Source organism: Herpailurus yagouaroundi, unplaced genomic scaffold (genome assembly GCF_014898765.1).
Source record: "Herpailurus yagouaroundi ecotype Mexico unplaced genomic scaffold, PumYag 69064, whole genome shotgun sequence".
Taxonomy (NCBI): domain Eukaryota; kingdom Metazoa; phylum Chordata; class Mammalia; order Carnivora; family Felidae; genus Herpailurus; species Herpailurus yagouaroundi.
In genome coordinates, this window is record NW_024420814.1 from 1 (window position 1) to 22,533 (window position 22,533).

The 22,533-nt window shown below is 46.0% G+C and overlaps 1 protein-coding gene across 4 annotated transcripts; it reads right to left on the reverse strand.

The window, feature by feature from the left end:
• Positions 1 to 12,545: 12,545 nt before the first annotated feature.
• On the reverse strand, positions 12,546 to 22,516 carry LOC121026274 (zinc finger protein 75A). Of its 4 annotated transcripts, XM_040469137.1 has the most exons (5): positions 22,307 to 22,484; positions 20,786 to 20,877; positions 20,364 to 20,490; positions 18,343 to 18,453; positions 17,361 to 18,168 (listed from the first exon to the last, which is right to left on the reverse strand). In XM_040469137.1, the coding sequence occupies exons 1-5, from the start codon at positions 22,404 to 22,406 to the stop codon at positions 17,489 to 17,491; spliced, it is 1,110 nt and encodes a 369-aa protein (XP_040325071.1). In that variant the 5' UTR covers positions 22,407 to 22,484; the 3' UTR covers positions 17,361 to 17,488. The 4 variants fall into 4 exon arrangements, with proteins under 4 accessions (XP_040325074.1, XP_040325071.1, XP_040325072.1 ...); XM_040469140.1 differs by lacking the exons at positions 17,361 to 18,168; positions 18,343 to 18,453 and adding an exon at positions 12,546 to 13,109 and having other exon boundaries at positions 22,307 to 22,516; XM_040469138.1 differs by lacking the exon at positions 18,343 to 18,453 and having other exon boundaries at positions 22,307 to 22,516.
• Between the last annotated feature and the right edge of the window lie 17 nt (positions 22,517 to 22,533).

The following is a 22,533-nucleotide window of genomic DNA, read 5'->3' on the forward strand; positions in this document are numbered from 1 at the left end:
CTTCCTACGTCTGACACCTTACTGCCCACCTCCATGGACTAACACGGTCTGATGGCCGCACTCCTACTGGAGAATGAATTTGAAGTAGGTGTACACGAGGTAACACCTTCAAGACTACAGATCTGCTCTCAGGTGTAGATGACCCTCCTGGTTTGGCTCAGCCCTTCCTAAGACCATGAAGAAGCCGCTGTTCCCCCCTGTGTAGGAAATACTGGGACTCTCGGCACGGTTCCTATATCCCTCACTGAAACATCTTAACTACTGACCTCATTCCCTAACGGACAGGATTCTTTTTGCAAGGACTGCTGACCATTCCCATACAGAGGACCCAGTCTTCTCACACCCAGAGAAGCAGGCCAAAGCCCACAGATGCCCTGCTTCCCACTCACCTGCTGTGGTTCCTCAGCTTAAGGAGCCGGATGGGTGGCCAGAGCCAAAGCTGAGCTGGGCCTCTCCGCCTCCTTGCCCCACTTGCCTTCCCTCTTGCCACCTCTTCTAGGTCTCTCTCGTGAGGGGAGTGCCTTTCCAGCCAGTGTGGGAACAGCCGGGGACTCCGGGGACCCTGGGCTGGAGCGTGCCCATTTCACCGCTGACCTCATCACACGCAAATCCTGGGCTTTGCCCATCGTCAGCTCCTGCCTCACAGTCCTGCCTTTCACCCCAGGCCCCGCTCCCTGGTGGAGAGAGGGGACAAAGCATTCTTTACTCATGGAGAACACAGGACTCTAGCAGGTCGCCTCACCTGTCCCCGTGGTAGGGGAGTGCGCCTCAGGGAAGGAACTCTGTGACGCCCTGCTCTGGCAGAGGAGGAAGTTGTGCTCCTGAAGCCGCTCAGGCGTGTTCCATGTACTTGGCCGTTCTAGTGGCACCTCTGGAGTTTTTCCAGAAGTTTGAGATTTACTGAATATCGCAAGTAACGCCTGGGTTTCCTGGGAGGCCCCATGCACCCTATCCTAGGTTAGATGTGCATGGAAATTGAGATCACAAGGCTGGACTGTGAATGGGGGTCAAGTCAATTCCAAACCTTTACTTACACACATCTTTCATTCTGAGCGATCTTTCTGGTCAACACTTTGTGTGGAACCTCAGGACACAGACCTTCTACTGCACGTTAGCACCAGCATGGTTGTCTTGAGGTGCCAGAGGCCTGGGCCCCCAGGTGGGCAGGCACAGCCGAGGCTTCATTTCACACCCACTACTGCCAACACTCCCAGATGTGCCCCATACTGGCACCAGAGGAAGAGCTAGGTATTCTGGTAGAGATTAGATACGGTGCCTAAGAAGCTTTTACAGCTGAAGGTAAGGTGGTGGAAGCAAAGAGAGCCACCAGAGACCTCATGCGTAAGAGAGCATGCTCACACTCGCCCCCTACCGTCCAGGTATTATCCACTGGGGGCCATCCATGGGTAGCATCGGGCACTGTCCACTGGAATCCCCAGGCGGGACTGTTTTTATGAGTTAAGCCTTGACCCAGATACAGGACATAGTTGCAGAAGCTGACACATCCCACATACCGTTGCTAAACTCTGGTTTCTGAAGTGGGCCGGGCACAATGGGGCCTCTCCCATGCACCCGGTCTCCCTCACCCTCTCATTCTGGCTTCTTAGCTGCTGCCTCAAAGCTGGGCTCTGGAGCATTTCACATGCATTTCCATTCCTTCTCAACTGACAAGCCACCTGACATGTCCAAGTGTTTTTGTTTTTTTGTTTTTTTGTTTTTGAGAGAGCGAGCGAGCTCGCATGTGCCCATGGGGGAAGAACAGAGGGAGGGGAGAGTCTCTGCAGGCTGATCCTGCCGAAGCTGTCATGGAATGAGGCTTTGTGAGGGAAGACCACACGGAACTGCGAAGCCTACATTCGCAACCAGACATCTGTACCCTGAGTCGCTAGTTTCCTGGTCCCGATTCTGGTCATGACACAACTACAGGGTCATGTCTAGGATGTCACAGGCACTGATAAACTCTCGTCCCTGATCCTTCCTGCCTCTCCCCTTCCAGCCTGAGACTCTGTATCTCACCATTTTCTTCAAAGAGTTGGGCTCCCTTTGAAGGCCCCATGGCCCGTGCAGCCTGAGAGGAGTTGTGTCTGGTTCTTCTCTTGGGAAAGCCCCTGGCCATGGGCTTCATGGGCTCTCCTTATGGGAGAAGCTTTGCGACTCCCCACACGACCACAGGGCTGCCGGCTCTTCTCGGAGCACACACACCATCACCTGGACAAAACCCCATCACTGCCACCTTCCCGTCCCGAGAGAGATCATCCACGGGCCCAGGGAAGAAAGGTGTAGTGTAGATTCCCGGACGGCCAGAGCTAAATTAAAGACGAAAATAAGGAGGCGGTCTGGGTGGCCGGGTAGAACAGAAGGTCAGGAACCCAGAGCCACATCTGGCAGTGGCAGAGAGCACTTCAGAGGCCCATCTGCTCAGGGCGGTGCAGGGAAGTCGGTGGCAGTCCCACGCAGAGCCGCGCAGCTGACACCCGGCCGTGCTGCCCTCAGCCCCCAGCTGGCCTCGCTCTGGCCCTCTCCCGACCAGAAATCCAGTCACATCCGTCTGCTTCGGGGAGGACACTGAGGACGCAGCCCAAGTTCTCACAGCTTCCTGGGCATGCAGTCCCTGCATCCGAGGGCAGAGGGTTCCCAGTCACAGAGCCTGCTCAGTCCACATAACCTGCAGGGCAGAACCGGTTCCATTTACAGGGGACAACTACCTCCCTTCCTTCATCCTTGGGAACAGAGACCTACTGAAAGCTCAGCGACTGTGAATGTCCAACCCTGCTGTCCACCCACCACCCTGCCCGCAAAGGGGAAAGACAGCCTGAGCTCTTGGGAAAACTAGCACCAATGCCAATCAGGAAATAAACAAGCATGTAAGCAACAAAGGGGAGACCGAGTGGCTCGGTTGGTTAAGCGTCCGACTGACTCAGGTCATGATCTTGCGGTTTGTGAGTTAAGGCCCCAAGTTGGGCTCTGTGCTGCCAGCTTGGAGCTTGGAGTTGCTTCAGATTCTCTGTCTCCCTCTCTCTCTGCCCATCACCCGCTCATGCTCGCTCTCTCTCTCTTTCAAAAATAAACAACATAAAAAAGAAGAATTAGAAATGCTATTTGTAAAGCATCTAACTCCATACTTGGCACGTAAAAGGTGCAGAGTAAATGGTCTGTGGTGGTTAGAGAATCTCCATCTTACAGGAGTTTCTTCATCACATTCACAACTGACATGTATTTAGATTTAAATTCTGTCATTCTCTTGCAAGAATGTAAGGTTCTTATAGAGCAGGGAATTGGTCTGGTCATTGCTGAATCACATCACCCCCAGTATTTTGCTTGATGTGTATTATTATATTGCAAATGAATGAATGGGTGAGAAATACAAGACTGGGAGTCAGTCAGTCTTGATTAACTGCTTAGGTGTCAAGTACTTAAGCATTTATGAAGAACATAAAAGGAGATGAAAACTGGGCAGAGATGTCTCTGACATTTGACTCTCCCCCACCTCCAGTACTAACGCTCGAAGCAGGATTTCTGTACCTCAGCACTACAGACATCTTGGGCCACACAGGTCTTTACTGTGGGTGAGTGGGAGGGAGCATCTTGTGCACTAGACGATGGGTAGCTGCATCCCTAGCCTTCACCAACTAGAGGACACGGAGGTCCCCCTGAGCTGTAACTCGACAAATCGACTTCATTGTTACCAAATGCCGTTTTGGGGCAAATTGTCTCTGGTTAGGAACCCCTGTAGGGACAATCATTAAACCACGCTGGTGTAAGAGTCTTTATCTGTCCACCTGGTCTTTCTACAAAGCAGATCTGAACGTCTTTCCTTTCTACAAATTGAGTCCGATTGTATAACTACTCTGTCCCAAAGCCCTGGAGACTTCCTGTTGCCGCTGACATAGGCCAAGAGATACAAGCTTGCAAGGCTGTCCTAGGGACTCAAGGCCCAGTCTACCCCTCCAGCCTCACTGTCCACTATCCTATATACATTTTCCAACCAGCACAGGTGAACCACTCTCGGTCCTAAAATAAACTGGCTCTGGGCTTTCTGGCCGTAGTGCCTTGGCCTGCGAAACTTCTGCTTAGAACACTTTTCGCAAGTTCCAATGCACTCTTTCCACAGCAACTGAACACAAGGGGTTGCAGGTCTCCAGCCGTCCCAACCGGGGAAAGAAGGGTAGCTGAGCCTAGAAACATAGAAAGAAATGCCCTCAAGGAGAGCACCACCAAAAGGCAGGAAGTCCACAGGATGAGTACCGGCACCGGCACCACCGCCCCCACCACCCCCACCTTCTTGAACCCTCCTCATGCTTTCAACTCTTCAGCCCTGTCTCCGACTCTCTCTCTCCAGGCGCCTTATCTAACTCCACCTAATACCACGATGTTTCTGGCGGGTTTGTCTTCTCCACGAGTTCGAGAGCTGAGGGCAAGGAGTGTGCCTGAGTGGCCTTCTGAGGCAGTAGGGCCTCGGGGAACGAATGTTTTCTCAGCGTAAATCGCAAGGACAAGAGGCTCAGGGCCTTTCAAAGGCCTCTCCCCTGGGAAACGGACGGACGGGGACCCCGAAGGGAGACGGGCTGGCACGCCGGCTACCTCGTCCCCACGCCTCCCCAGAGGGGCGAGGTCCCGGAACACGGCCAGTCGGTGTCTTCGCGTCCCGACACCCAGGTCGGGAGATGACAGCTATGGGGAGACGCAGGAGCAGCAGCGCCGGGGACCAAAGGAAGAGGAAAAGTCAGCTTCACACGAGCCACTCACCGGCCACGCCACCTTTTCCCTGCGCGCCGAACCAGAAGCTGCCGCGGGGCATGCCGGGACTTCCTGAAGCCCGGACGCAGGCGCAGGAGCTCAACCCGAAAAGAGTGGGACAGGACACGCAAGCGCGGCCTGAAGGACACTTCAATTTGTCTGGTTTCCGCCTTCTGCTAATGGACAGCAGTCCTCACCAGTAAATGGACAGGATCCTCTTGGCGTCAAGCCCTGGGACCAATCACGCTTTTGGAGAGTACCGGGCCCTTGTTAAGGCTCTCCTATTGGTTGCTGTTAAGTGGGTCAGGTGCTTCTGCTTTTTGACTTGGATGGGTTTTCCTTCCAACACTGGTGTTGCTCAGAGCGTTTTACAGATGGGACAGCGACAGTAGTAAGAAAAAAAAAAAAAAGTCACGCTAGCGGTATGCTAAGGCACAGTTGTAAACACGTTCATACTAAGTAATCCTAACAACCATCCTATTGTTTCGGAAAGGGTTGTTAACATTAGGCAGGGAGACATAAAGGAACTTCAGGGAGGCAGGATGCACCTCCAAGTGGGAGCCTGAAGAAGGGGCAGCGGAGTTTGAGAAAAGAGGATCAGATAAACATATTCCGGACGTGCCTGGGCTGGATGCCGTGCGTGGGGTCTCACAAACTTTCTGATGTTCCAATAAAAAGCCAGGGACCCAGTCAGGACCCCTCTCACTCTCGAGAGCTCTATACTTGCCCTCAATAAACTCTATCACTTTGCCCACTCCCTTGTCCATGAGATTCATTCTTCGACTCCATGAGAGATAAGGACCAGCGTCTCTCCCACCCTCCTGTAACACTATGAAGTCAATAGTATTACTATTTTCATTCTCTAGAAGGGGAAACCAAAGAGAGTTTTCAAGCGACTGTCTACTGACAGAAATAGGGCTAGAACCTGCTTCTAACCCAGTGATATCTTCCCCGTTTCATATCTTAATATTCCACGAGTACCAATCATTGTCATATTAAAAAGAAATCTCCCCATTCCTTATTTCCCAAGCAACATTCTCTCTCTACAGAGGAAATAACTGTTACTTGTGTGTTTATCTTCCTGTACCTTCATATGCAATTTTGCCCATTTACTTTATCTTGAAGGTTTTCTATTTCAATATATCGACCTCATCTTTCATTTTTAGGCCGTTGCGTTTAGTTATATACCATAATGTATTCAATCCTCAATCATTACTTCTTTGATAGACATTGAAACACTTTCCTAATTTTCACATGTGTGTGTTATTCTAGATGGGAATATTCCGAATATGTTTTGAAGAGGGAGCTGATGGATTGAGATCCTGAGTGTGAGGGCAAGAACAATGGTCTGTGTTTTCTGGACCTTTCATCCATCCATCACTTATGGAGGCACCTTGAAGGATTAGCACTCCATCAGGATATAAATGGAGGGAGGTGTTATATGATATACACTGATAAACCTTCTTAGAGAAAGCATTCCACTATGATTAAGAATAACACACACGGGAATGCATACTGGCGCAACCACTCTGGAAAACAGGGTGAAGTTTCCTCAAAAAATTAAAAATAGATCTACCCTATGACCCAGCAATAGCACTGCTAGGAATTTACCCAAGGAATACAGGAGTGCCTGATACATAGGGGCACTTGTACCCCAATGTTTATAGCAGCACCTTTCAACAATAGCCAAATTATGGAAAGAGCCTAAATGTGCATCAACTGATGAATGGATAAAGAAATTGTGGTTTATATCCACAATGGAATACTACTTGGCAATGAAAAAGAATGAGGGGCGCCTGGGTGGCTCAGTCGGTTAAGCGGCCGACTTTGGCTCAGGTCATGATCTCGCGGTCCGTGAGTTCGAGCCCCGCGTCGGGCTCTGTGCTGACAGCTCAGAGCCTGGAGCCTGTTTCAGATTCTGTGTCTCCCTCTCTCTCTGGCCCTCCCCCGTTCATGCTCTGTCTCTCTCTGTCTCAAAAATAAATAAAATGTTAAAAAAAATTAAAAAAAAAAGAAAAAGAATGAAATATGGCCTTTTGTAGCAATGTGGATGCTTAGCATAACTGGGGAGCGTTATGCTAAGTGAAATAAGTCATACAGAGGAAGACAGATACCATGTGTTTTCACTCTTATGTGGATCTTGAGAAACTTAACAGAAGACCATGGGGGAGGGGAAGGAAAAAAAAAGTTAGAGAGGGAGGGAGCCAAACCATAAGAGACTCTTAAAAACTGAAAATAAACTGAGGGTTGATGGGGGGTGGAAGGGAGGGGAAAGTGGGTGATGCGCACTGAGGAGGGCACCTGTTGGGATGAGCACTGGGTGTTGTATGAAAACAATTTGACAATAAATTTCATATTAAAAAAAATAAAATCCAGATTCCTAAGAACCCCTAAATATAGTAAACCAGACTCTACGAATGGAGCTTGGAAATATGAATTTTAAGTAGGGCAATTACATAATTCATTGCCAAACTGTGACACTTTTAGGGAAAGGGGGCACTATTAGTCATGTTGTAAAAATTGTCATACACCTAGAAGAGTCATAAATTTTATTTTACCGTGATGTGTGAGAATCACTGACCAAGGTTCTAATCCTTTCATGGTGAGACCCGGGTATGTTCCCTCCTTTAATTCTCTCATAGGCCACAACAAGGACAAGGCCCTGAGCTGATGGGCTGAGCCAGCAGCTACATTGTTGCCATTAGGGTGAGCAGAAGTAGAAGCTGGCCAAGAGCGTGAGAGCAAGGACAGCTGGTGTCCTAGCTAGGTCCTGGCCCACATGACCTCCTGCTACCTTGAGAGATGCTGACTGTGGTCACCACAAATGAAGCTGACAGGACTAGTCCTGGTGGCTCCTTGAACGACCAGGCTCTTTTCACCCAGAGAAGACTTGAAGGTGACTGCAGTCACACAAATTATGCCCCATCTAAATTGGTGGGAAAGAACACGTGTGTTAAGTCAGACAGCCCAGAGCCAACAACAGCCACCTAGGGAGATGTGACACCCTGCCATCTGCCACGTGTCCAGTGTGGCATTGCAGCCTCCAGTTCCTGTGGCTGGACTATTGTATAAAAAAAAAAAAGAAAAGAAAAGAAAAAAGAAAAAAAGAATAACACCCAGCAAGGGTGCCTGAGTCGCTCAATCGGTTAAGCCTCCTGCTTTGTCTCAGGTCATGATCTCAGGATTCGTGAATTCCAGCCTGGGTTAGGGCTCTGCACTCATGGCTTGGATCCTGGAGCCTGCTTCAGATTCTCTGTCTCTGTCTCTGTCTCTGTCTCTGTCTCTGTCTCTCTCTCTCTCTGTCCCTCCCCACTTGTGCTTTCTCTCTCAAAAATAAATAAAACATTATAGAAAATTTTAAAATATGACACTGAGAAGTTTTCACTAAGCACTCCCATAAATGATCTATTTGGTCCTTACAATGTTCCTGTCCGCTATTCTGTTCATTTCCTAGATGATGAAATTAAGTGCTGGAGAGATAGATCCACTATCATATCTCATTTGCACAGTACACCAAAATGCCCAAGCCTCTTGGTTCCTAGTGTCATGAACTTTCTAAGGTATGCTGATGCCTCTCTATTCAGAGGGCAATGTAACTAGAGCACTACAATGACAGAAAGGAGAGAGAGAACAGAGTCTGATCTGGGAAAAATCTGTAGCTTTAGTCACATGTCTCCTCGGCCACCTAGAAATTTCTTTAGTGCACTCTTAAGGTCCATGTTCCTTACGCTGTAGATAAGAGAGTATGAGTGTATGTTAAGAACAGGAGAGGGGCGGCTGTGTGGCTCAGTCGGATGAACGTCCAGCTTGATTTCGGTTCAGGTCATGTTCTCATGGTTCGTGAGTTAGAACCCTGCTTCAGGTTCTGTGCTGCGGGTGCGGAGCCTGCTTGGATTCTCTCTCTCTGCCTCTCCCTCCCCAGCTCTCTCTCTCTCTCTCTCAAAATAAATAAATTTAAAAAAAAAACAAAAACAAAAAAACCGGATAATGGGGCATTTGGCTGGCTCAGCCAGCAGCGTATGTGACTCTTGGTCTCAGGGTTGTGAGTATGGGCCCCATGTTAGCATAGAGGTTACTTTAAGATAAAATATTTTGGGGGGCATCTGGGTGGTTCAGTTGGTTGACAGTCTGACTTCAGCTCAGGTCATGATCCCATGGTTCATGAGTTCAAGCATCAGGCTCTGTGCTGACAGCTTGGAGCTTGGAACCTACTTCTGATTCTCTGTCTCTCTCCCTCTCTCTCTCTCTCTGCCCCTCCCCAGCTCATGCTCGCTCTCTCTCTCTCAAGAATAAATAAACATTAACAAAATAAAAAAATAAATAAAATATTTTTTAAAAAGAACAGGATAAAGATAAGGAAATTGGTCTAACCAAGGAAGTAGCTGTTCTTAGGAGAGATTTAATCAGACATGACTATCCCATAGAGAATTCCTGTACCACTTGGTGGGATCTACAGGTTTCTAAAGCTTTGCTCCCCTAGTCCTTGGCTTAGAAGATCTTGGCCAGCTTCTGTAATGTAGATATGGTTGACAAGGGTCAGTCATATGGAGACCAGTAGGATGATGATTGTTGTCACGAAGACTTTGACGTTTTAAAAAAATTTATTTTATTTTATATTATTTTAGAGAGAGAAAGAGCACATGAGCAGAGGAGAGGGGCAGAGCAAGGGAGAGAGTCCCAAGCAGGCTCACCACAGCGCAGAGCCCCAGGTGGGGCTCAGTCCCACAACCCTAGGGTCACAACCTGAGCCAAAATCAAGACTCAGACACTGAAATGACTGTGCCACCCAGGCACCCCAAGACTTCAAACGTTTGAAACCTTTATGGCTGCATATAACTTCATCCAGGCAGGCATGTCATAAAGGAAATGATCAACCATGGTGCTGCTCACAGAGGAACAGCTATAGCGTGGCAGGCATCTGAAATAGGGAGTCACCAAAAACATTCTGCAAGGCCATGGGGCACCTTGGTCAATCAGTGGGTGAAGAGCCTGACTCTTGATTTCGGCCCAGGACATGGTCTCACAGTTGTGGGATCGAGCCCTGCATTGGACTCTGTGATGAGAGTGAAGACTGCTTGGGATTCTCTCTCTCTCTCTCTCTCTCTCTCTCTATCTCTCTGCTCCTCCCCTCTCTTCCAAAGAAATACAAATAAAATTTTAAAAATTATAAAACTAACACAACGTTTTGCAAGGCCAGAGTTGCCAATTTCAAGCAGTCACATCACTGCTTGACCACAACACAGCGGAGGACCAACAGATGGCAATCTGTGGCTGTGGCTATCATTGACGAGAGAATGCTCTCAGAGGAGTTGAGGGACAGAACAAAAAAAGAAAGAAAATCACCTATAATCTTACGGTATATTTGTGTGTGTCTCCGAGTTTTCTGGTGTTCTGGGATCAACATTTTTGTAATTATCAAAATGTCATAAAACTTCTTGCATGGCTGCAGAAGTTTTTGTGGTTCACATTTTTCTGTAACTTTTCACTACACATCTCACTTGTGATATTCATCCAAGTAGGTGCATATAGCTCTACTTTATTTTTATTGCTAGATAATATTCCGCTAAATGACTACCGCATTCATTCATCTATTCTGTTAGTGGATATTTGGGCTGTTTCAGGATTTTATTATAAACAGTGCTGCCGTGAACATTATTGTACATGTAAACAGGTGTATTTTTTAAGACTTTATCTAGGGTGTGTCCCAGAGAAATAGGTCTTTGGTGTGTAACATCCTCAACTTTACTAAATAATGCCGAAGTGGTTGTACTAGTATCCCCCTCCTCCAGCAGTATTTAAAAAGTGCTAGTTCAGGGGCGCCTGGGTGGCTCAGTCAGTTAAGCATCTGACTCTTGGTCTTGGCTCAAGTCATGATCTCATGGTTTTGTGAGTTCGAGTCCCAGATCAGGCCCCACGTTGACGGTGCAGAGCCTGCTTGGGATTCTCTCTCCTTCTCTCTGCCCCTCTTTCACTCATGCTGTCTCTGTCGCCCTCAAAATAAATAAACTTAAAAAAAATCGCTCCTAGTGGCAGCACCTGGGTGGCTCAGTCAGACGACCATCTGACTCTTGATTTCAGCTCAGGTCATGATACCAGAGTGATGGAATCAAGCCCCGGGTCGGGCTCCTCTCTCTCCCTCTGTCCCTCTCCCCTGCTTGCACTTCCTCTCTCTCTCTCCACACCCACCCTCTCAAAAAAAAAAAAAGTTCCTGGTGTTTTCATATCATTATGAATTCTTGGTATTTTCAGTCTTTTAAATGTCTACCAGCCAGAATTAATAAAACAGTGTTTCATTTTGCTTGTCACTTGAACCCGATTCCTAATGAAATTTGCTATGTTGTCATATATTATCAAAAAATTATGTTTCAGACAATTAGGAACTGAGACCTCAAGTATTGCTCCCAATTTCTAGGGATGCTTTCCCTGCCATTTGTCATTTCGTTCTCTGTACAGCTCTGAGTCATCTACCCTTCACATTTGGCCCTTTGTCAACTGTTTCTCCTCTTTCTTGTCTGCTTCTCCCTACACACAAAGCTTGGGCCCAACACTCTTGGTTTGTTTTTCAAAAGAGGGTTCATATGAGCCTTCGCTGGAGCCTGAGAATAATGGGACTACAGCACAGAAAACGGAAATCAAAATCGGAGAGCATTCCCTTCTCATTATTGGACATTGCTTTTACAGGGGTCCCCCCGCTGATCATCTTTTTGGGTTTTGCCTGACACAACGTTAATGGGGTCTAAGCATCTTCTGCAAGAGAAGCGTCCCTTTTGAGGCATCTGGGTGGTTCAGTCCATTAAGTGTGGGATTTGATTCCAGCTCAGGTCATGACCTTGTGGTGGTGACATCGGGCTCTGCCCTGACAGAGCAGGGCTTGCTTGGGATTCTGTCTCTCTCTCTCCTTGCCCCTCCCTTGCTCACACTCTCACAGTAAATAAATAAAAACTCTTAGGGGTGCCTGGGTGGTTCAGTCGGTTAAGCATCCGACTTCAGCTCAGGTCATGATCTCATGGTTCATAGGTTTGTGCCCCACATCGGGCTGTGTGCTGACAGCTGAGAGCCTGAAGCCTGCTTCGGATTCTGTCTCCTTCTCTCTCTGTCCTTCCCCTGCTCATGCTCTCTCTCCCAAAATAAATAAGCATTAAAAATTTTTTTAAAGTAAAAACTTTTTAAAAACCTCTCTTTTGGGGCGCCTGGGTGGTGCAGTCGGTTAAGCGTCCGACTTCAGCCAGGTCACGATCTCGCGGTCCGTGAGTTCGAGCCCCGCGTCAGGCTCTGGGCTGATGGCTCAGAGCCTGGAGCCTGTTTCCGATTCTGTGTCTCCCTCTCTCTCTGCCCCTCCCCCGTTCATGCTCTGTCTCTCTGTGTCCCAAAAATAAAAATAAACTTTAAAAAATAATAATAATAATAAAATAAAAAAAATAAAAACCTCTCTTTTTAAATTTAATGTCTTCACTCTCCTTGTCTCAGTCCCCTAATTCTCCCACCAGAAAAACAAATGAAGTTAATATACTCTCTTTGAGATATGTATAACCTTACCAATAGTAATAAGGACACTTAGGGTCTAGAAATAGGCTTCTAAATACCATTTGAGATAAACGGCTGGGCTAGGGCAAGGATAATACAAGATCATTGAGCATCGAATAGCTTGTGGTTCCAGAGAGGAAAAAGTGCTCAAATAATGTGGGGAAAAGTCAGAAAAACAAAAGTTTGAATGGACTTCCACTAATCAGATAGCAGACAATATAATAATAGTAATACATTACAAACTACTGAATAAAACAGGAAACCTTGATTTTGTAACATGTAAATAAACAAATACACTGAATTTCATTAGTAACAGGGTATTTACATGGTTTCAAATTACTTCACCATTAAAGTTACTAATTATAAAAGGAATAGATAAAATACAGGAAGAGCCTGGCAGACACCATCTTCACTTAAGATGATTTAAGTAATGTCTTTAGCAATGGGACACATTGAAACATACCTGATCTTAGTTGGCTCAGGCTGCCATAACAAAATACCGTAAACAGAGTGACGTAAACAGGAATTTACTTTCCCACGTTTCTATAGGCTAGAAAGTCAAAGATAAGGGTTCTGGGAGGATTAGGTTTCTGGTGAAGGCTCTTTCCTGGCCTGCAGATGAACACTTTGTTCACATGTGGTATTTTCTCTGAGTGGGTGTGGATAAAGGTCTCTTCCTTTCTTCCTCGTTTACTAAGGTCACCAATTTTATCGGATTAGACGCCCACCTAATTACCTACCTCTAATTAACTCCCAAAGGCCATATCTTTAAAGACAGTCACATTGGGGTCAGGGCTTCAAGGTATGAATTTGGGGGTGGAAGGACCCAATTTGGTCCATAGAAACACCTGATAGGACACAAAGAAGGCAACATCACTGCTGTGGTTTCCTGACAGAGAGGCAAAACTTGAATCTAATTATGAGGAAGCATGAAGCTCAAATTGAGGGATGTTTATAAAATAAGTGGCTAATGATCTTTAAAGTGTCAACGTTGTTTATGTCAATAAAAGACTGAGGAACCATTTCAGACTGACAAAGACTAAAGAAACGTGATGGGGCTCCTGCCTGGCTCAGTCAGAAGAGCACGTGACTCTTGATCTTAGGGTTGAATTCAAGCCCCCTGTTGGGTGTAGAGATTACTTAAAAAGAAAATATATTTTTTAATTTTTTAAATGTTTTATTTTATTGAGAGAGAGATACAGAGTGTGAGTGGGAGAGGGGCAGAGAGAAAGGAAGACACAGAATCTGAAGCAGGCTCCAGGCTCTGAGCTGTCAGCACAGAGCATGACGCGGGGCTCAAACTCACAGACTGTGAAATCATGACCTGAGCTGAAGTCGGACGCTTAACCAACTGAGCCACCCAAGCGTTGGATCCAGTTCTCAGAACCAAGCAAGGAACCATTATAAAGCTGCGACCTGAACCAATTGAAACACAGCAACTTCTGGACTGTCCTAAAATCATTTGGTTCTATTTCTGAGAGCCGTAATACTAACATTTGAGGCTAAATCTATGGTTGTGTGTTCCACTTCATCTTGAACCCAACCTAATTTTGATTTTCTGTTGCATTTTTGGTAATCGGTGCTCAACCCTGTGACAAATAGAAATTCCTTCTCCCAATGTCCTTTTGTCCACCCTACATATGGACTTCTGGAACACTGTACAGCTGGTAATTGGCTAAGGAGACATTCCCCACAGAGGCTTCTCACTCCTCAAATGGAAGGTCCTGCTTCTGCTTTTCTGCACAACCTTCTTCCCAACTATCATCTTAGTCCAAGAGGGCAGCCACCTTCCTCTGTACACCAATCAGGGCAAATTTGCTTCTGCCCTAGGTTGCGTGTTTTTTGACACAAGACTCACCTAAGATATGCAAGGGGTAGTTACCAAACGACTCCTTAATGTATATTGCACTCACATGAGAAATGAAAGGCAACCCATCCTCTCTCTGTAGCCCATCCATCGACAGAAACGTATCTTATGCACATAAACACTGGAGCACAGGGGAACAGAGTGCAAGGATAGGGGAGAAGCCAGAGAGGCAGGGAGAGATGGCTGCCTTGTCCACTTGAAAAAATGACCAACCTAGGGGTGCCTGGGTGGTTCAGTGGGTTAAGCGTGCAACTTCGGCTCAGGTCATGATCTCCTGGTTTGTGGATTCAAGCCCCGCGTCAGGCTCTGTACTGACAGCTCAGAGCCTGGAGCCTGCTTCAGATTCTATGTCTCCCTCTCTCTCTGCCCTCTCTCCTGCTTGCACTCTCTCTCTCAAAAACAAATAAACATTTTTTAAAAAAATTTTTAAAAGAAAACATGACCAACCTGGATTGTCTCAGGTAATAAGTCAGTCCTTCTTTCCTATCAGCTAGTCATGTAAGCTCCTCATTGTGCCCACCAGTGTTACATTGGCTCAGAGGAAGGCAGATTTCTGTTCAGGGTCAAAGTGCACATGGAACCACAGAAAAGGTTCCGCAGCTCTAGTAGATAGCTGCCTCTATTTGTATGAGCTAGGTTATGCTGCAGAAACACACGACACCAACACCTCAGTGGTTTAACAAAGGTTTATTTCTCATTCCCATAAAGTCCATCACAGGTCTGGGCCATGCTCCAGAACAGCTCCTCACCAAGGGGCCAGGGGGCACAGCGCTCAGCATTCCAGACTACTTTGACCCTCTGGCCCTTTCCTGTGTGGGCTTCCATGATTGACGCAGAAGAGCACTACCGAGTCTTGCACCAACAATGAAAGGCTTCAGCCCACAAGTGAGGCTTCTGCTCACAACCCATTACCCAAAACTACCTCGTGACTCTAACTTCAAGTAGCAGAAAACCACAACCACTCTCTCTACTCTTCACTAGAATACGAGTCCCATGAGAGTGGATTTCCAGCCCTTTTGTTCACTACTATCTTCTCAGTCTAGAACGGTGCCTGGGCCCACAAGACATCCCCATCAAAGTGAATGAATGTAGCACCAGGAAGATGTCCACATGTATCCCGGGATGACACAGTACCAGTAGTCGAAGGATGAGGGCGTTGGGTAACAGCTATGCAGACGGGAGCTTCAGAGCTGGCTGTGCTTACGAAATCATATTTGAATCATCTTGAAGAAAATAAAGTCTCATTGAGGGCGCTAGACCATCACGAGACTTAAACCATAAAGCACTGGAGTCAAAGACCAAAGCAGCTAAGCACTATCACCACCAGCAGTGCTCAACTCCTCAAAGGAGTTGCCAATAGCCATAAATGCACCTGCTTCCTAAGCGTAGTCAGTCTGCCCAGCTTATCATGGGGAGCAGGGGAAAGGGAAAGAAACGCACGGTGAGCATCTACTACTGGCCAAGCTGTGGGGTGCTTTTCCTTCACCAGCCCCTCTAATCCCCAGAATAACCCTGAGTTGAAACAGTTTTCTCTCTTTCACAGAGGACATGGAGACTTAAGTGTTTCAGTAATGAATCAAGCCACAGGAATGTCTTATAAGCTAGAAAAAGACACAACACATCATCCAGTCTGGCCCTGGAGGGATAACACACACATCCATCCTGCAAATCCTACCTTCAGGCCTGACTCATGCAACCAAGTGACAACCAACAGACTCACTAGCCATAGGGTATCCGAACCTGAACTTCCTTATTTATAAGGTATTTAGAAGAAATCATTTAACCTCTTTCCTGACACCACCTAAAAGCTCTAATGGGAATACATGAGAGTTGTTGTAGATAAGAGCTCTAAGAAGATCCACAGCCTACAGAGATTTTCAGCCGTCTATCATGTATCACCCAAGGCTGTTGTTAGATGCTGTGCACAAAACAGAGACATATCTACCCTACCTGCTTAGTAACAGTTTACAGTTTAAGACATCCATCCGACGTGGATGTGGATTCACCCATTCTTACCCACCAGTCAGCATCAGTTCCCAAACGTTTTCTCTTGGGAACCCTATCTTCCGCCATACCCAGTGAACCACATCCTGCCTGCAGCACACATTCTAGTTCTAGTTTGTTCTTAAAAACAAAAGCCAAAGTACAGAGCAAATTAAAAAAACCTGAGAAGTTCATCCCAAACTTTCATTAATTTTCTTTAGGCTTCAAGAAAGTGCTGATTTCTATGCTTCATCATACTGAGATTATAAGAAAAGGACTAGTTTATTTTACTGCAGAAATATCTTTACATGTCATACACAATCCATGGCTAAACATTCCAACCCGTTTTCATATGATCTCATTAGAGATGTTTATATTTTTTTTCAAACACCACCAATGAGGTATAAGATAGTGCATTATTAATTTACCTGGCAGATTCACTAGTGGTGAAGTAAATAGCATTTCATCACAGTAAAACTGGCGCTAAAAGGATTCAAGAGCTAAAGTTGCTAAAATGTTCAGGAAGGAACTCAAGTGATGTCCAACTTTCGGAACAGTGTCCAATGACAAGGGAAAGGAAGAAAATCCAATTTAGTTCTTGGAAAACTTGACAACAGAACTCATTTTTCCCCACACGGGACTTAAAATTGTTAAGTCAACTACCTTGAAGGCAACTGAAGGCAATTAAATAAGCAGGTTATTGCTTTTTCTTTTGGGAGACCGTGCTATAAATGTTTCTGTTATATGTGTTTAAAAGTGACTGGGAATTCAATGCAAAATCAATAGAATTTACGCTCTGCTATCACAGAAGACGGAGTCATGGGCGCATTTGCTAATTAAAGCTGGCTTTGTTACTTTGTCAGATACTATTGCAAAATGTTTCCCTAACTGAGAATGTTTTTTTCAATACCTTTCTTACTAAGGAATTCCCAGAAGGTCATGTGTAAAAATGTAAGTAGTACAAAACTACTTATAGAGATCCCTGCAGTCAACCTTGATTCCTTTCTGTGAAATATGTTTTTTTTTAATTTTTTTTTAACGTTTATTCATTTTTGAGACAGAGAGAGAGACAGAGCATGAATGGGGGAAGGTCAGAGAGAGAGGGAGACACAGAATCTGAAACAGGCTCCAGGCTCTGAGCTGTCAGCACAGAGCCCGATGCGGGGCTCGAACTCACGGACCGCAAGATCATGACCTGAGCTGAAGTCAGACGCCCAACCGACTGAGCCACCCAGGCGCCCCGAAATATGTTTTTATCAATTTTTCCACCGATGAAGAATTACTCGTGCTTCACAATTTTGTATTTTTTCATAAATGTCAAGGTCAACCTCTACTTGATGAATTTCTTCATGCTGAGGACACAAGATGAACTTCCGGTCAGCGGTGAAGTTTCTGGTGTCTAAGGAGGCTTGACCGCCTGCTGAAGTTTCTCCTGCAGGTGCTGCAAGTATATGGCTGCTCACCTGTGTGGGTTCTCCGATGCTTAATAAGGTGGGAGTTCTGACTGAATTTTTTTCCACATTCATGACATGTAAAGGGCTTCTCTCCAGTGTGAGTTCTTTGGTGTGTGTGTAGATTTGTATTTTGACTGAAGCTTTTCCCACACCAGGAGCATTTGTATGGTTTTATTCCTTGATGTGTTGTTAAGTGCTTATTAAGATCTGAACTCCATCTAAACCTCTTATCACACTGTTGACATTTATACGGTTTCTCTTCAGTGTGAATTCTTTGGTGCTTAATAAGGTCAGAGCTAACTCTGAAGCTTTTCCCACATTCTTGGCACTTAAATGGCTTCTCTCCAGCACGGGCTTTCTTGTGAAGATCCATAAGTTTCAGCAACTCTTGTTTCCAGCTTGAAAGTTTCTTTTTTTTCTTCACAGGAAAATCTCGATGCCACTTCCCTAACCTGTGTGTATCACCATGGTTTTCTTTGCCTGTTGTTTTCTGGGGAACTTTTGCTCGGGCCTTTTTTGATACTATGTCTCCTGGTGCTTGTATTTCTAAATCAGAAACACGTATAGGCTGATGGTTTTCAGTGTCACTTTTGTGCTTTATTCCTGTCAGAATAAACGTAACAGTCAGCCCACTGCACAGCAGAGCAAAACGACTACAGGAATGGAAAGGAAAATCCAATGATTATTGACTACAAAATACAGATACACAGAATTTAAAACGTTAAGCCCTGCAAAGGTTGCTATCAAGGCATTCATCCTGTCCCATGGTGCATTTACCTGTAGGCAGCTCTCCAGGACTGTCCTTGAGCTCCGTGGACCCTTGAACCCATGGCTCTTCCCCTTGCTCTAGATACGAGATCACCTTAGGTTTGGGGAGCACAAACAATGCTGTGAAACGCAAAAAGTGAGATCAAGGACTGGCAACTCGACAAAGGTCCACCAACTCCATACGACTCCAGGAAGAGTAAAGGGCAGTTTACAGCGCTTTAACCCAAGGGTCACATAGGTAGACCCTCACATCCGCTATCAGGTTAACATGGTCCTCCATCTGTGGGTGGTACACAAGTGGACACGGGGAAATAAACCTAAGCTGGCTCCACGGAAAGGCGAAAGGGCATGGGAATCCACCCACAATGCCCCTCTCCTGCCACCGAGACCGCCCCATATTAAACAAGATGGCACCAAGCCCGAGAGGCTGCAGGGAATACAGATTCGTTCTATTAATTCTTTAGGGTCGGCCCAAGTCTGGCAGAGCCAGGTGAAGGGCAGTGGGCTGCGTTATCACACGCACCAGTGATTCCTGTCATGGGAACAGTAAGTGTTTATTTGGCTCTTGAGTACCACGCACCAGATAGGGAAGCTTTTTCCCACTCTTAGAGTTCACCGGTTCTTGTCCAGGTGGAAGAAACAGACCAGAATCCCTCAGTGAAACTTTCTAATTATACACTGCCAAACCGGGAAGTATGCATCACTCGGTCATTCAGGCAGTGTGTACTGACTGCCTGTCGTGTGCCAGGCACTCTCCTTGGGCTGATGATACAGTGGTGAGTAAGTTAAAGCACCCCGGTCTCATGGAGCTTACCTTCTATTGGGAGAACGAGACAAGCAAACAGCAATAAACAAAGCGGTCAGCACGTGATACATGTTTTGAACAAAACTAAAGCAGAATAACTCAGCATTTAAGAGTCTGCTTCTCTGGGGCACCTGGGTGGCTCAGTTGGTTAAGCATCCGTCTCTTGATTTTGGCTCAGATCATGATCTCACTGTTTGTGAGATCAAGCCCTGCATCAGACTCTACGCTACACAGTGGAGCCTGCTTGGGATTCTCTCTCTCTCTCTGCCCCTTTCCCACTCACGCGTGTGCTCTCTCTCAAAATAAATAAACTTTATTAAAAAAAAAAAAAAAAAAAGATTCTGCTTCTCTGAAGCTATTTGAGATGAGGTCGTATGGAAGGCCTCTTTGAGAAAGTGATATTGGACCAGAAAGGTAAAAGGGAGAGATTTAGTATGTGGCACAAAATGTGCCAGGCAGAGAAAAGGGGAAGGTAGAAATGTGCGTAGCAAGTTCAAGAAACAGAAAGATCAGTGAGGATCAAGAGGCCTGAGCAAGGGCTCAAGTGGCAGGAGACGAGGGCAGGGAGGTGAGTAGGGTCAGATCCTGGAGGATCCGAATAAGCACTTCAGTAAGGTTTGGATTTTATTCTGAACGTGATGATAAGTCATTATAAGGTGCTGACACGGGAAATGTCATGATTTGATCAGTTTTTAAAAGATTCTGGCTGCTGTGTGGAAAACACAGAGTGGCAGGGCAAGAGTGGTGGCTGGCGTCCCAGTCAGAAAGTACCAAGGTCAGTCTGGTTAGACATGCTCCTAGCTTAAACCAGGAAGCTAAGAGCACAAGGGAATGAGATGTGGTTGTACTCAGGCTACACTATGGAGTCGAAAGGACACAGATACGTTAAAATGGGGTGCAACATAAGATCACCATAAAGAATGACTGTATGCTCTTTCCTTCTAGGAACTGGGTGAATGCTCTTTACTGAGATGAGAAAAAATATGAGAATGGATACGGGGTAGGAGGAAGAAAAATAAATCAAGAAATCTACATAAGATAAGGAATTTGTACTTGCAAAAAGCCCTCCGAGTGATTTGGACTTACCTCTCCCTTGTCCACACATTATCTAGTTGAGAAACAACCAGTTACTAGAACACAGCCTCTCACAGGAGTACCTTCCCAGTAAGCAGAGAATGTGATAGGTTACTCAACTTCTACCCAATGGGAGAGGGAGATTCTTTACCTAGAGAGATGACAGTCTCATAGTTTTCCCGCATTACATCATTGTAGAGGGCCTCCTGAGTGGGATCCAGGAACTCCCATTCTTCCTGGGAAAAATACATGGCCACTTCTTCAAATGTCAACAAGCTCTAAAGAAGACAATGGGCTTCAGCTCAGTACTTGCCACTAGAGAAGCAGCCCTACCATCTGGTCCATGGGAGACCCTGGGCACTCAAGGAATTAATAGCACTTTTTTTTTTTTTTTTTTTTTTTTTATACTGGGAAGGCAGAAAGGAAAAAGACAAGGGACCATCAATAGACTAGGTGGTGCCCAGGTCCCCAAGGAGAATATCAGGGCTAACATGCCTGTGAGCACCTGCAGGGCAGTGTGGGTCATGGGCAGCAGGGAAAGGCAGCGCTCAATGGCTGGACTGCACAGCTCACCTGGGATTTAGGCAAGACGAGCTCAGGTGCCACTGTCCAGTCTTTGGTGTTTGTCTTCTCAGAAAAGGCTAAGATCTGATGAACAGGCACAGCTATGGATAGAAAAAAGGCAGAGAATATTTCTCACTACTGTGAAAATCCTTCACTCATTTCCAAAAGACAAAAGATTCTCGGGCGCCTGGATGGCTCAGTCAGTTAAGCCTCCGACTATCAGTTTCAGCTCAGGTCATGATCTAGAGGTTTGGTGAGTTCGAGCCCTGCGCTGGGCTCTGCGCTGATGGTTCAGAGCCTGCTTGTGATTCTCGCTCTCTCTCTGCCCCTTCCCTACTCACAGTCTCTGTCCCTCTAAATAAATGAACTAAAAGAAAAATTTTTTTAATACAAAAGATTGTTTCTTTTAGTACAGATGGGATACGTTTACAAAATTAAGTGATACCTCGTAGTGACCTTCTCATAGTAAACAAGAATCAAGCATCTACTAATCCCTGAATCTGGTTCCCCAATAGGCTATCTTCAGTATTCACGAAGTCATTAACAGGAAATCTCACTTTTTTTATGTGATATATATTCTGAGTAGGGCAAAAATTAGAGGTATTTAAAACTGTAGAACTCAGGGGTGCCTGGGTGGCTCGCCGGCTGGGCGTCAGACTTTGGCACAGGTCATGATCGCACAGTTCGTGGGTTCGAGCCCCGCGACGGCCTCTGTGCTGACGGCTCAGAGCCTGGAGCCTGCTTCAGATTCTGTGTCTCCCTCTCTCTCTGCCTCTCCCCACTCACACTCTCTCTCACTCTCAAAAATAAATTTAAAAAAACATAAAAAAAAGAAAAAAAAAAACAAAACAACAACTGTAGAACTCAGAGTCCAGTGTGCCAGGAGAAGAAATGCAAAAGTAGAGATTAGCTTGATGAGTTCAAGCAACAGCAAAATCAGTACAGACAAGATAACTAAGCAGGACAGCAATGGAAGGACATTAGGGTAGGGAGGTGAAGCAGCCACATGTTGTAGGCTCATGGATACCTCAGTAAGGAATTTGGGTTTTATTCTGAGTGTTTATGAAGACATCCTAGAGTTCACAGCAGAGAAATTTCATGATTGATCAGGACTTTAAAATCATACAAGGATGAAACGTGACTGCGCCCAGACTACACTGTGAAGGTGGAGCCCAAAGGACAGTGCTGTGTTAGTAGTAGGATATGACAACAAAACCACAGTAAGGGATGACCACATTTTTCGTGCCTGTCATATTGCATGATGGTACCTTGTACGGGGATGGGAAATGTAAAAGAAGAGCACATTTGGAAAGGAGAAAGGGATCAATTATTTTAGGATAAAGAACGAGCACGTGCACTTGAAAAAAGCTCCCTGGGTGATTTGGATTTACCTCTCCCTTGTCCACACATTATCTAGTTGAGAAACAACCAGTTACTAGAACACAGCCTCTCACAGGAGTACCTTCCCAGTAAGCAGAGAATGTGATAGATGACTCAACTTCTACCCAATGGGAAACGGAGATTCTTTACCTAGAGAGATGACAGTCTCATAGTTTTCACGCATTACATCATTGTAGAGGGCCTTCTGAGTGGGATCCAGGAACTCCCATTCTTCCTGGGAAAAATACATGGCCACTTCTTCAAATGTCAACGAGATCTAAAGGAGACAATGGGCTTCAGCTCAGTACTTGCCACTAGAGAAGCAGCCCTACCATCTGGCCCATGGGAGACCCTGGGCACTCAGCGAATTAACAGCA